Here is a 13,859-nt window from a genome sequence, read left to right on the forward strand (position 1 = left end):
TTTCCTCCCCCTACCTTCCTCCCTTCCTTCTGTCCTTCCTTCCTCTTTCCCTTTCTCCCTTCCTCCTTTCCTTCCTCCCTCCCTCCCTCCCTTCCCTCCTTCCTCCTGTCAAATGATAATATAAGTGAAATATATATATATACACATATGCTGCAGACTTGAACTGAAGAAAAGACGAAATAATGTACAAATACTGATTTAATGACATATTTGACAGATAATAGAGAGATAAATGAGAACTTTACTCAGGGACACAGGATTACAAGTTGAACAAAGTCATTTTTATGTAACCAGGTCTTAGTAGAAGCATCTTTATTGGTGGGAAATCTCCTTAAATATGCAGGAGTGTCATTGGGTGCAGATTCTGTTCCTTCATTATTAGTCTGAGCTCAACGTTCTCCAACATCTGATGTCTTATCTTTCTCTCTCTCGTCTCTGCAGAGGGAGACTCAATGTGCTCGCTAATGTGATCCGGAAAGACCTGGACCAGATCTTCTGCCAGTTCGACTCTAAACTAGAAGCTGCAGATGAGGTTTGAACATTTAAAGTAAAATAAATGTTGAAAATCATGAAAATGTAATAGCATCTATCTTTGCTATTGATTAATCTGTCAGTGGTTTTATTTTAATCTTCTTCAAATTTCTAGAGCTCTTTAGCTGCTAAATGCTCCACTATGCTCACCAGCTAGTCTGCAGATAACTGTGTCTGATAGCAGGAAGTGTACAGTGGGGTTTTTTACAGCTTCTTCTCTAAAAACGATGCTATGAGAGAGCTGAGAGTGAACCAGAACAGTAAAGTTGCAGCCGGACGGTTAAACAATGAGCTGAAACTCACTATTAGTCTTTTTTGTGGCTTTGTCTTACATAATCAAGATCAACCGGTTCACGATAGCTTATCCGTAAATGTGCTGTTAAGATAGATGGGTGGGTGGGTGGGTGGGTTGGTAGGTAGGTAGGTAGGTAGGTAGGTAGGTAGGTAGGTAGGTAGGTAGGTAGGTAGGTAGATAGATAGATAGATAGATAGATAGATAGATAGATAGTTCACCAATCATAGCAGAGCATCAACATAACAGCAATACATACCTCACCCAGTTTACAAAGTATGCTTTCTAACTGAGGTTGCTTTATTGTCCATATTCAGGGTTCTGGTGATGTGAAATATCACTTGGGGATGTATCACAAGAGGATGAACCGGGTCAGCAACAGGGAGGTCTCCATGTCGCTGATGGCCAACCCGTCCCACCTGGAAGCCGTGGACCCCGTGGTGCAGGGGAAGACCAAAGCTGAGCAGTTCTACTGCGGAGACAACGAGGGAAAGAGAGTACGCTGATTCATCTTTCTAACCCATAGACTGTATAAAAGAAATGGACGTAACATCCGTGACGTCACCCATTGGTTTGTGGACTGCTCGGAAGCCAATAGTTTTGAATCTAGGCAGCGCCATCTTGAAAATTTCACGTGCATGCTGGGAAAAATAAAAACACGGATTCTACTTATATGGGCATGAAGCGGGGCCATGGGCGGAGCGGGGAGGTTGCTATGGTTGCGAGGGCTGGATCTCGAGGACATTGGTCAATCAAACTGTCAATCAGGACGTAGCCACGCCCTAATGCATACCCTGCTTTATCGTCACATATAAAATCAGGGAGGCCAAAATGTCCCAAATGAACATCATACTGCATTGAAGAAGGCTTTAAACTAGCGATTGAGACCATAAACACATTTTGAAAACGTTTACTGAGGTTAGAAATCAAGTGAGAAGTTGGTGAATTCTCCATTGACTTGTATAGAGACGGTCGCCCCCTGGTGGCCTTTTGATAGAATGCAGCTCTAAGTTACTTCCTGGTTGGCTTCATTTCAGAGGACCAGACCAATAAATAAATACATACAGTCATCACAGTTTAACCGCCTACAGCTTGTTTAAAAACCTGATAGCTGATGGAACAAATTTAAGATACCAGTTACACCAACAAAAACTTTGAGCCTAAACTAAAAAACAGTGTTAATGTTAGTATCATACATGTAACCTAATGATTGATTCTCCAGGTGATGTCTGTCCTGATTCACGGCGATGCAGCGTTTGCCGGTCAGGGTATCGTATACGAGACGTTCCACCTGTCCGACCTGCCGTCCTACACCACATACGGCACCATACATGTGGTGGTCAACAACCAGGTACTAACCTCCTGCTATCATCTTCATATGTCTGGAAAACACTCGCTGTGTGTGTCTGACTTCAGCCAGGCAGGAAGCTGTTAAAGCATCTTTGAGAAAATGATATCTGCTGAATAAGAAACAGAGGATCAGACTGTAGGAGACACACAGTTGCATATTATATGAACTTCCATCATTGTAGTGTTTGCTTTTAGACTCATATCAAACTCTCTTTTTATGAAATTTGATCTCAATATCACGTTTATGATTTTGACATGGTTTGAGTTCGGGCTGCTTGATTATGGCAAACCTTCATGTCGTCCTCCCAGGTCAAATTGACCCCGTCTGTTTTGACTGTTCCTTCCTTCCCTCTTCCTCCCTTTCTTCCTTCCTTCCTTCCTTCCTTCCTTCCTTCCTTCTTTCCTCTGTCCTTCTTTCCTTCCTTCCCTCCCTCCTTCCTTCCTTCCTTCCTTCCTTCCTTCCTCCCTTCCTTTCCTTTCTCCCTTCCTTCTTTCCTTTCCTCCCTTCTTTCCTTCCTTACTTCCTTCCCTCCTTCCCTCCTTCCTTCCTTCCTCCCTCCTTCTCTCTTTCTTTCCTTCCTTCCTTCCTTCCTTCCTCCCTCCCTCTCTCCTTCTTCCCTTCCTTTCCTTCCTCCCTTCCTTCTTTCCTTCCTTCCTTCTTTCCTTCTTTCCTCCCTCCCTTCTTCTCTCTTTCTTTTCTCCCCCTACCTTCCTCCTTTCCTTCTTTCCTCTGTCCTTCTTTCCTTCCTTCCTCCCTTCCTCTTTTCCATTCTCCCTCCCTCCTTCCTACCTTCCTTTAAATTATAAATATCAGAGTACTTCCTTTCCTTTGACTGTGAACATGATTCCTCTCATCTATACAGATCGGTTTCACCACTGATCCCAGGATGGCTCGTTCGTCTCCGTATCCCACAGACGTAGCTCGGGTGGTCAACGCTCCCATCTTTCACGTCAACGCCGACGACCCGGAGGCTGTGATGTACGTGTGCAACGTAGCAGCCGAATGGAGGAACACCTTCCATAAAGACGTGGTCGTAGATCTGGTGAGTGTGTAGGAGGTTTTCTCAATAACTCTTTTTATAACTAAAACTGTCACTACTGCGGCTATAGAAGCTACGAGGCTCATCCACTCATTATGGACAAGTGTCAGTGTTAATGATATTTAAATAGTTGATCCATCCATCCATTTTCTGCTGCTTATTTGGGTCCAGATGGCATTCATTTAATCAATATCATAAGAAATTACTGTTCAATACTGTTGGGAAATACTAAAAAAATGTTTTAGTTCTGTTGCTCGGAAGCCAATAGTTTCAAATCTAGGCAGCGCCATCTTGAAAATTTCAGGTGCATGCTGGGAAAAATAAAAACACGGATTCTACTTATATGGGCATGAGGCGGGGCCATGGGCGGAGCGGGGAGGTTGCTATAGTTGCGAGGGCTGGATCTCGAGGACATTGGTCAATCAACCTGTCAATCAGGACGTAGCCACGCCCTAATGCATACCCTGCTTTATCGTCACATATAAAATCAGGGAGTCCAAAATGTCCCAAATGAACATCATACTGCATTGAAGAAGGCTTTAAACTAGCGATTGAGACCATAAACACATTTTGAAAACGTTTACTGAGGTTAGAAATCAAGTGAGAAGTTGGTGAATTCTCCATTGACTTGTATAGAGACGGTCGCCCCCTGGTGGCCTTTTGATAGAATGCAGCTCTAAGTTACTTCGGTGTTGGCCTCATTTCAGAGGACAGGAACTCCCTGTTTGGTAAAACGCTGTAGACACTGTATTTGTGGAAATTTGCAAACTATAGCTCTGCATCCAAGCATTAAAATTCAGAGTGACCTCAATGTTTTACATAATAATGAATATAAATGCAATATCAGCCATGAGGTCAAAGAAATTAAACACAAAAAAAACACATCTTCTTGATTGTGTCAATGAGAGAAAAACATATCTAAACATTTACCTCTCCTCTGTCAGGTGTGTTACAGGAGAAACGGCCACAACGAGATGGACGAGCCCATGTTCACACAGCCGCTGATGTACAAGCAGATCAAGAAGCAGAAAGGAGTCCTGCAGAAGTTTGCAGAAAAAGTCATCGCTGAGGGAGTCGTCACAGCTCAGGACTACGAGGTAAAGCAAACTGCACAACTCTGCATGCTGTGAAGAAGATGCTTAGTGAATGAATAATGAGGACGACAATGAATAGGCCTTCTTTGTCAAGCTGTTATCACATTAATTTGCTTTGTGGTTTAGTTGATTTAGTTCCTGTGATTCCTGTTTGTGCAACTATTTGGTCAACAATGGCTATTAATCTACATCATACAGTATTTAGACATGCAGAGGGGGTAATAAGGAAGGAAGGGAGGAAGGAAGAAAGAAAGAAAGGTAGGAAAGACAGACAGACAGAAGGAAGGACAGACGGAAGGAAGGACAGAAGGAAGGAAAGAAGGAAGTATAGATGGAAGGAAGGAAAAGAACACAGGAAGGAAAGACAGAAGAAAGGGAGGAAGGAAGGACAGAAGGAAGGGAGGAAGGAAGGAAATAAGGGAAGGATGGAAAGAAGGGAAGAAAGAAGGAAAGAAGGAAGGGAGGAAGGAGGTAAGGGAGGAAGGAAGGAAAATAGAAGGGAAGGAAGGAAAGAAGGGAGAAAGGAAGGAAGGAAAGAAGGAAGTATAGATGGAAGGAAGGAAAAGAACACAGGAAGGAAAGACAGAAGAATGGGAGGAAGGAAGGAAAGAAGGAAGGAAGGGAGGAAGGAGGAAAGGGAGGAAGGAAGGAAATCAGAAGGGAAGGACAGAAAGAAGGGAGGAAGGAAGGAAAGAAGGAAGGGAGGAAAGGGAGGAAGGAAGGAAATAAGAAGGGAAGGAAAGAAGGAAAGGAGGAAGAAAGGAAAGAAGGAAGGGAAGGAAGGGAAGACAGACAAAAGGAAGTAGGGAAGAAAGGTAGGAAGGACAGACCTGTTCCATTAGGCTTTTCTCTTCAACACGCCTAACGTACATCTGTGTCTTTTTCAGGAGGAAGTCGCAAGGTACGATAAAATCTGTGAGGAAGCTTACACTCGCTCCAAAGACGAGAAGATCCTTCACATCAAACACTGGCTGGACTCACCGTGGCCTGGTAAGAGCTTCTGTTTCCATCTGTCTGTGTGTTTGATGCCAAGAGGGAAAAAATCAAATCGAAAGTAAAACACGATTTAAAAAAACACATGATGATACTTGATCCTAAGTGAAAAGTATGATATACTTTTTGATACTTTCATCATGCTGATATACTTTGATATTAATTGGAAAAAATTATACTTGATCACAATTGTGAGATATTAAAACAAAATTATGAGAAACTTTGTTGAAATAATAAGATACTATACTAACTTAAAATCGTCATATACCAAGTCAAAATAATGAGATACTTCGTTAAAGTTGTGAGATACTTTGGACAATCTCTTAATTGTTAGTATCATAATTTTCATAGAGTCCAAAGTATAATATATAATACTTTGAAAATTAACATGCTTGATCAAAAATAGTGAGATATTTAAACAAAATGATCAGATACTGAGACAAAATTGAGAAGCTATGTCCAAATTTTGAGATACATTTAGGACAGAGTCAGAGTTTTGATTTACTTATAAAAAATGGTCTCAGTATGTCATAATCCTGACTTTTCATGCATATTTTTACTTAAATTTCACATCACCTGGCAGATATAGGCTTCAATAGTAAAGTTTTTGTTGTGTTTGTATGTTGACAGATTTCTTCACCCTGGAGGGTCAGCCCAAAAGTATGAGCTGCCCTTCTACCGGCATCAGTGAAGAAGAGCTCGGCCATATTGGAAAAATCGCTTCCTCTGTGCCGGTGGAAGACTTCACCATACATGGAGGTACTATCATCTCTCCTCATCTCTTTATTATTATTAATGAATATTCTCTTCAATTTCACATCTGTAAACTTTCCACCTGTGTTCATGTTTTTAGGTTTAAGTCGCATCTTAAAGGGCCGAGCCAAGATGGTGAGCCAGCGAGTGTGTGACTGGGCTCTCGGAGAATATATGGCGTTTGGCTCTCTGCTCAAAGAAGGGATCCACGTTCGCCTCAGTGGACAGGATGTGGAGAGGGGAACCTTCAGGTACGACCAAATACATCCACGTAAAAGTAAACTATAGTGCTGGGCGACACTATTTCAGGCGGGACCCTTTTCAGTGTTGCACTTCCTGCCGCTCAACAAACAGCAGAAGATGTGTGAGCCTGCCAAGCGAGTTACCATGACGATAGTTCACACATCACTTCCTGGTTTTTAATAATTAGTCAGTAAACTCAGCATCGTCTGACGCAGGCTGGAAACTCTGCACTTTTATTTACAGTTAAAACATTTCGCCGTGTGTTTCAGCTTCTGTCAAACTAACGGAGCTGCGGCGGCTTCCTGTCTAAGCTTTTCAAAATAAAGTGCATCATCTGACGCATGCTGGAAACTCTGCACTTTTATTTACAGTTAAAACATTTCGCCGTGTGTTTCAACTTCTGTCAAACTAACGGAGCTGCAGCGGCTTCCTGTCTAAGCTTTCAAAATAAAACCTTTGTTATTGTGCTCTTCTTCAAACAAAGTTGGGGCTGTAAATTACGGGAGACTCCCGAGAGAAAAGACGGGAGAGCGGCGGGTGTGAACAGCCCTTTAAAATACGGGAAAAACGGGAATGTTGGCAGCTCTGATATTACTAATTACAGAGTAGTAGTTCCTCTCTCAGCCAGTAGAAGATGTTGTGAACAGCTGATTATGCATGAAAAAAAAAAATACCGTCATATACCGTGAAACCGCTTTTATTTTGAAAAATACTGTGATACATTTTTCTCATACCACCCAGCACTAGTAAACAAAATACACTTCTTAAGCACTTGTTCACAATCTTCTCTATTTCTGTAATTCGCTTCACAGCCATCGACATCATGTTCTCCACGACCAGAACGTTGATAAGAGGACCTGCATCCCGATGAATCACATGTCCCCAAATCAGGCTCCGTACACTGTCTGCAACAGCTCTCTGTCTGAGTATGGAGTACTAGGTGAGAAGCATGCACGCACAAATAACGTCTTTAAATGATCAGTTTGTTAGATTTTTAGCCATGAAGCTAGTAGTAATTTAAAGAGGATGTATCATGCTCTATATTTATATTCTGTGTCTCTACTGGAATATCTTTACATGATTTCCAGTTAAAAACTCCTTATTTATCTTCTACTGGTCCTTTATGCAGCTCCTCAGTTCAGCATCTGTCTATTAACAGGCTGTTTTAGCTCCTGTCTCTTTAAGGCGAATAATAGTCTTAAGGTCTGTTCTAAACCGCATACTTTCCTACTACTCGTACTAACTCTGACGTCATATGAAGTATGTAGTGTGTTTCAACTGCGTAGTATGTGATTTAGAGTATGTGAGAAGTTCCTGGATGGTTTACTAGATTCTCCAGAAATGCAGAGTATGCATCAAGAGCTGACTACTCATACTCACATTACCCAAGATGCAACACAACTTCTGAAAAAAACAAAAATACAAACGTCACAGGTAGCTACAGCGAGGGTATGTTCGCTTCCTGTTTTCAAAATAAAAGCACCAATTCTATCGTTATGGTTTTCCTAATAATAAAAGGCAACGGGTGTGAAAATGACAGGAAGTGCGTTACTCGCTACGGCTAACTCCGAATTCTCAGGAACAAAACTTTAAACAGGTGTTATTTGGACAGATCAGCGTCACATTGTGGATCTAAAGGGCTACTTTACTTTCTTCCTAAAAAGGTTAGAAATGTGGATAAAGTGGTTTATTTACAGAGTTAGAGCTAAAATGAAATCAGCTTCAGCCTGATGATTTCAGCTCGGGTAGGAACCAAATGCATTGTGGGTAATCGTGTAGTTTACTACAGTGAAAACGGTCTGCTTACTATCTGGTCCTTTAGTGTGTAGTATAGAAGTATGTAGTATAGAAGTATGTAGTATAGAAGTATGTAGTATAGAAGTATGCGGTTTTGAACACAGCCTTAGTCATTTCTGGAGCTAAAATGCCCCAAAATGTGATGGTTACAGCTCCTCAAATGTCAGGATTTGCTGCTTTTCTCTGTCATAAATGATAGTAAACTGAATATTTTTGGATTTGGACTGTTGATCTTTTGAAGACGTCATCAGGATTTTATAGACACACCATACAACAGTGAAAAAACAGAGTATTTTTGTTTCTTAATGTCTAGTCTTTCTCTTGTGTGTGCAGGTTTTGAGTTAGGCTTTGCCATGGCGAGCCCCAACGCTCTGATTCTGTGGGAAGCCCAGTTCGGAGACTTTAACAACACGGCTCAGTGCATCATCGACCAGTTCATCAGCTCAGGCCAGGCCAAGTGGGTCCGCCAGAACGGGATCGTGCTGCTGCTTCCTCACGGCATGGAGGGAATGGTAGGAACTGAGAAACCTTGTCTGCCATTTTCTGTATTTATCTTTGTCTCTGATGCTGATGCTTTAATGGTAGCTTGTTGTTAGTGGTTAAATAATATTAAAATAGACCTTTTTAGTTATAGAGCACATTTTATAACAGCAGGCTTTGACTGATGGAAGCTTTAGACCTGGACTAGAGAGAAGTAAATGATTGGAGGATACGATGGGTCTAATATCAACTGACATGCTGCTGAATTAGTGATGTTGGGTTGGTCAGAATAAATAACTGAGTATTCACTAAATAGATAATGCGTCAAAAACTAACTTTCAATATTCATAACAAACAACAAGCTTTAACTGCACAGACTTGTATTTATTTAAATGATAATCAGCCTTCATTTCTATACTGAAACACACAAAAAAAAAATCTTCCAGGTTTACAGACCTCTAAAAATATAACAGCATGGATTTTTTTTCTCCTCATCATAAACAACACTGAAAAGATCCTTTACAATCATGTTAGCAATGAGAGACGTAACGTTAGTTTTCTCACACTTTCGAGGAGCTGTTTCAAACGTTGATGTACTAGATTGGTGATTAGTTCAGCAGACAGCAGTTTTTTATCCACGTGAAACCGCGATAGCTCAACTCTGCTCCACGTATTTCACACCTGACAACATTTATCCTTTACTTTCGGGAAGCTTTTAAACCACGCTGGTCTTTTGTGTGGTTTCGTCTGCATCATGTTTCCTTCAGTCAGCTAGCTAGCAGGATAACTTACTAGCTAGCAGGCTAGCTAACAGCTACTACCGAGTCAAAGTAGCCGAGGGCAGCAGTAAAAATTCACTCTCTACTTCTGCACAAGGTGGAGGTGGTTTACAGAAGCTTGGAGCTCCTCCTAGTGGCTGAAAGTGAGAATTGCTCTCCACTAGCTGTTAATGAAGCCTTAATATTAGACTACACAGCTCCTCTTGGTTAAAAAAAACCAAACAAACAAGAAAACGACCACAACACAAGGGTCAAAGTTAGTCCCTGCAAACAAATCCTAAAATATATTTCACTGGAAGCATGTGAAGGGAGGCCAGTACAGCAGTTATGTGGTCTTTATTCATGGTACCAGTGGGTAGTCTTGCTGCTGCATGTGAGAGGCACCAGGTCTTCAAAAGAAAAGGTTTAATTTTTGCTTTCGGCCTTATGTGAAAAAAAGCTACTGCCTTTGACAGAATTAGTTTAACTGTCAACTTTTAACAGAGTCAAAGATGACACCCAGATCTTTAAAGCTAAATTAAGTGAGTGTGGGATGAGATTATTAAATATAGTCGATTCTTGATTGCTTTTCCATTTTCTCTCCTTCCCTCAGGGTCCAGAGCACTCGTCTGCCCGCCCTGAAAGGTTCCTGCAGATGTGCAACGACGACCCCGATGTTTTCCCTGTGAGTTGATGTCAGAAACAGTGAATCCATGTTTCTGCTTAAGGGATGTACGATAAGATTGGGATTAGCATTTGCAATTGGTGTCCAAGTGGTTCAGTCAAATTTATCTTGCATCCCTTGTCTTCGTTCTTTTGAATGATTACCTGCTAATGTGATATTATACACAAAGAAGTATTTTCTTACTTTCCTCTAATTTTTCTTTGTCAGAAAATGTCAGAGGACTTTGCGATGCGTCAGCTGTACGACTGTAACTGGATCGTCGTCAACTGCTCGACTCCTGCAAACTACTACCACGTTCTCCGCAGACAGATCCAGCAGCCCTTCAGGAAGCCAGTGAGTGACACACATGAACTCACAACACAACACACACACACATAATAATTACAGGTTCAAATCACTGAACTTGCTTTTTTCATTCTGTTTATCTCCAGCTGATAGTTTTTACTCCCAAGTCACTGTTGCGCCACCCTGAGGCCAAGTCCAGCTTTGATGAAATGCTGCCAGGTGAGTAATGGCAGAAAAAACTAACAGAGCAGTAAATTCAGGATGAAAAGAGTAAAAACTCAAAAAAGTAAATCTCTCCTCTTCTCTTCTTCTCCTGCAGGAACTCACTTCAAGCGTATAATCCCAGACGACGGTCCTCCAGCCGCCAACCCAGAGAAGGTGAAGAGAATCGTTTTCTGCTCCGGCAAAATCTACTACGAGCTTACCCGCGAACGCAAGAACAGAGGCATGGATGAAACCGTAGCTGTGGTCCGCATCGAACAGGTAATGTCAGAGTCAAGTTTTGACCTGGGAGATAACAGGTGTTAACTAAAAGATGAGGCATACTTTTGATGCAGTAGGACAAAAGTTGCACGATTGGTAGGAAGACAAACAAGAGGGTTAAAACAAACGAGCCCAAATATGGAATAAACATCTGAAAGTATATGTCAAAATATGGAGTAAAATCATAGACTGTATAAAAGAAATGGACGTAACATCCGTGACGTCATCCATTGGTTTGTGGACTGCTGCTCGGAAGCCAATAGTTTCTAATCTAGGCAGCGGCATCTTGAAAATTTCAGGTGCATGCTGGGAAAAATAAAAACACGGATTCTACTTATATGGGCATGAGGCGGAGCCATGGGCGGAGCGGGGAGGTTGCTATGGTTGCGAGGGCTGGATCTCAAGGACATTGGTCAATCAACCTGTCAATCAGGACGTAGCCACGCCCCCTAATGCATACCCTGCTTTATCGTCACATATAAAATCAGGGAGGCCAAAATGTCCCAAATGAACATCATACTGCATTGAAGAAGGCTTTAAACTAGCGATTGAGACCATAAACACATTTTGAAAACGTTTACTGAGGTTAGAAATCAAGTGAGAAGTTGGTGAATTCTCCATTGACTTGTATAGAGACGGTCGCCCCCTGGTGGCCTTTTGATAGAATGCAGCTCTAAGTTACTTCCTGGTTGGCCTCATTTCAGAGGACCAGAACTCCCCGCCTGGGTAAAATGTAGGTCCTATTGTCACATGTTGGGTTCCAGTTTTAAGTCTTAACAGCAGCTCACTCTCTCTTTTGTAGTTGTCGCCGTTCCCCTTTGACCTGGTGAAAGCAGAGACGGAGCGTTATTCGAATGCGGATCTGGTGTGGTGTCAGGAAGAGCACAAGAACCAGGGCTACTACGACTACGTCAAGCCTCGCATCCGCACCACCATCAACCACTCCCAGCCAGTTTGGTGAGTTGTTCTGGTGAATGGGAAGTTTAGCAATATGAGCAATTCAAAAATATCTTTAAAAATAGTTTTAAAAGAAGCATCAGGCTGAATAATATACACATTTAGTATTTTTGTTGGTTTTATATAATTTGAAATGACATTTGCACCATTTTTTACCAGAAGTAAGACTGAATACTCCTGAAAATGTCAAATGGTGTAACCACAAAATATTTTATCCACCTACAGTGTATTTAAGTGTATTTATACAAGTAATAACTTCATTTAAACATTTTTTAGAGTATTCCTTCATTTAAAATGTTAAGCATTTTGTCAGTATTGAATATTTTTTTCTATGTGAGTTGTGACAAATAATGTAAAATTAGCTTTTTTTTAAACTGTTGTGCTGCAAAAGTGGATTATATTTATTCTACATTTTAGTTCACATTTATTTTCCTGTATATAATCAGATTTTTATCGAAAAATACTGGTTACACCAATTGGACACTGGGTTGCATCACGTCATTGACTCATATACTAATTTGTGTGTTTGTGTGTGTGTGTGTGTGTTTCTGTGTTTCTGTGTGTGTTTCTGTGTGTGTCTGTGTGTGTGTGTGTGTGTGTTTCTCTGTCTGTGTGTGTGTGTGTGTGTGTGTGTGTGTGTGTGTGTTTCTGTGTGTTTCTCTGTCTGTGTCTGTGTGTGTGTGTGTGTCTGTGTGTGTGTGTGTGTTTCTCTGTCTGTGTGTGTGTGTGTGTGTGTTTCTCTCTCTGTGTGTTTCTCTGTGTGTGTGTGTTTCTCTGTCTGTGTGTGTGTGTGTGTGTGTGTGTGTGTGTGTGTGTTTCTCTGTGTGTGTGTGTGTGTGTGTGTGTGTGTGTGTGTGTGTGTGCAGGTACGCTGGCCGTGAGCCTGCCTCAGCTCCAGCCACTGGGAACAAACAGACTCACCTCACGGAGCTGCAGCGTTTACTGGACAACGCATTCGGTCTGGACGCGTTCTCAGGAAAACTCTAACAAGTCTTCTTCTGCTCCTCCATCCTCTCATCACACACACACACACACACACACACACACACACACACACACACACACACACACACACACGCAGCGAGACATCAGTGCAGCAAACAGCCCCCCCCCCCCCCCCCCCCCCCGTTTGCCTACAACCTTTTTGCATTGACGTGTTTTTAACCTCCACATATCAGGCCTGTTAACAGGTGAAATACGCACAATGACTTCCGACTCTGTTAGCATGTAGACCTCAAGTTCAATTAGTTACGAATAAAATATGTATTAAAAAAAATGCATTGAATGTATGAATTTATATGAAAGTAATTTTTTAATACAAAGAGTTTTAGCTTTTAGGTTTAATTTGCTTTTTAGACAGTAAGTTGCTTTACTCTGAAAATCCAGATTACTAATAAAATACTGTATGCAATCACTTTGATAATTACAATTAAACACCTACAAGCACCTCTGAAGTTCACTAATTAGCATGTTAGTTAGCATGTTGCGTTCAAGGACCTCGTTCATCTGACAACTCAGGAAGGCTAAATGATAACTGAGTAAGTCGTATGAGGGTTTGAAATACTGTGGATTGAGAAAAATGATATGATAAGCATTGAAGCTGGAGTACAGCACATTGTTCTCCCCCTAGTGGCAATGACAGTAATTACACAAACAGTCAGTCTGATGTCATTTGGAAAGTCTAGATGAGATTAACCTTCCTGCCATCCTCCCGGGTCAAATTGACCCCCGTCTGTTTTGACTGTTCCTTCTTTCCTCCCTCCTTCCTCATTTCCTTCCTTTCCTTCCTTCATTCCTTCCTTCCTTCTTCCGTTTTGGCTAAAATAGGGATAAGTGCCCTGACAGTACTGATTCTGGTTTTCTCATTGACATGTTGCATCCTTCCTCCCTGGACTGGACATGACTTTGTTTGACCTGACAAGTTTATTGTTGCTTAGTCTTCAGGCACTTTAATTTTGTTAAGTGCCGACTCGAATATATCAGAGCTTTTAGGATAATCACAGTTTCCCAGCTGCAGTTATGACTTGAATATTGACGTGGACGCTGTTTAGAAATGAGAAACTCTTCCTATATGACAGGACTGTGGTTTTAAATCTTAGAGAAAAAAAAGTCATATGT

At 41.5% G+C, this 13,859-nt stretch overlaps 1 protein-coding gene across 2 annotated transcripts in view; it reads left to right on the forward strand.

Moving 5' to 3' along the window:
- Window positions 1–12,811, forward strand: part of ogdhb (oxoglutarate dehydrogenase b) — a 34,327-nt gene extending 21,516 nt beyond the window's left edge. For both annotated transcript variants that reach the window (XM_053339816.1, XM_053339817.1), the window contains exons 8-23: window positions 442–532; window positions 1,141–1,320; window positions 2,046–2,174; window positions 3,037–3,216; window positions 4,158–4,310; window positions 5,195–5,297; window positions 5,931–6,059; window positions 6,154–6,304; window positions 7,109–7,236; window positions 8,427–8,605; window positions 9,945–10,016; window positions 10,224–10,349; window positions 10,448–10,520; window positions 10,621–10,784; window positions 11,587–11,741; window positions 12,608–12,811. In XM_053339816.1, coding sequence (XP_053195791.1) covers window positions 442–532; window positions 1,141–1,320; window positions 2,046–2,174; window positions 3,037–3,216; window positions 4,158–4,310; window positions 5,195–5,297; window positions 5,931–6,059; window positions 6,154–6,304; window positions 7,109–7,236; window positions 8,427–8,605; window positions 9,945–10,016; window positions 10,224–10,349; window positions 10,448–10,520; window positions 10,621–10,784; window positions 11,587–11,741; window positions 12,608–12,728 — 2,134 coding nt within the window. In that variant the 3' untranslated portion in view covers window positions 12,729–12,811. The remainder of the gene's footprint in view (window positions 1–441; window positions 533–1,140; window positions 1,321–2,045; window positions 2,175–3,036; window positions 3,217–4,157; window positions 4,311–5,194; window positions 5,298–5,930; window positions 6,060–6,153; window positions 6,305–7,108; window positions 7,237–8,426; window positions 8,606–9,944; window positions 10,017–10,223; window positions 10,350–10,447; window positions 10,521–10,620; window positions 10,785–11,586; window positions 11,742–12,607) is intronic.
- The last annotated feature ends 1,048 nt before the right edge of the window (window positions 12,812–13,859 follow it).

This window comes from Scomber japonicus, chromosome 19 (genome assembly GCF_027409825.1).
Source record: "Scomber japonicus isolate fScoJap1 chromosome 19, fScoJap1.pri, whole genome shotgun sequence".
In the NCBI taxonomy this organism is placed as follows: Eukaryota; Metazoa; Chordata; class Actinopteri; order Scombriformes; family Scombridae; genus Scomber; species Scomber japonicus.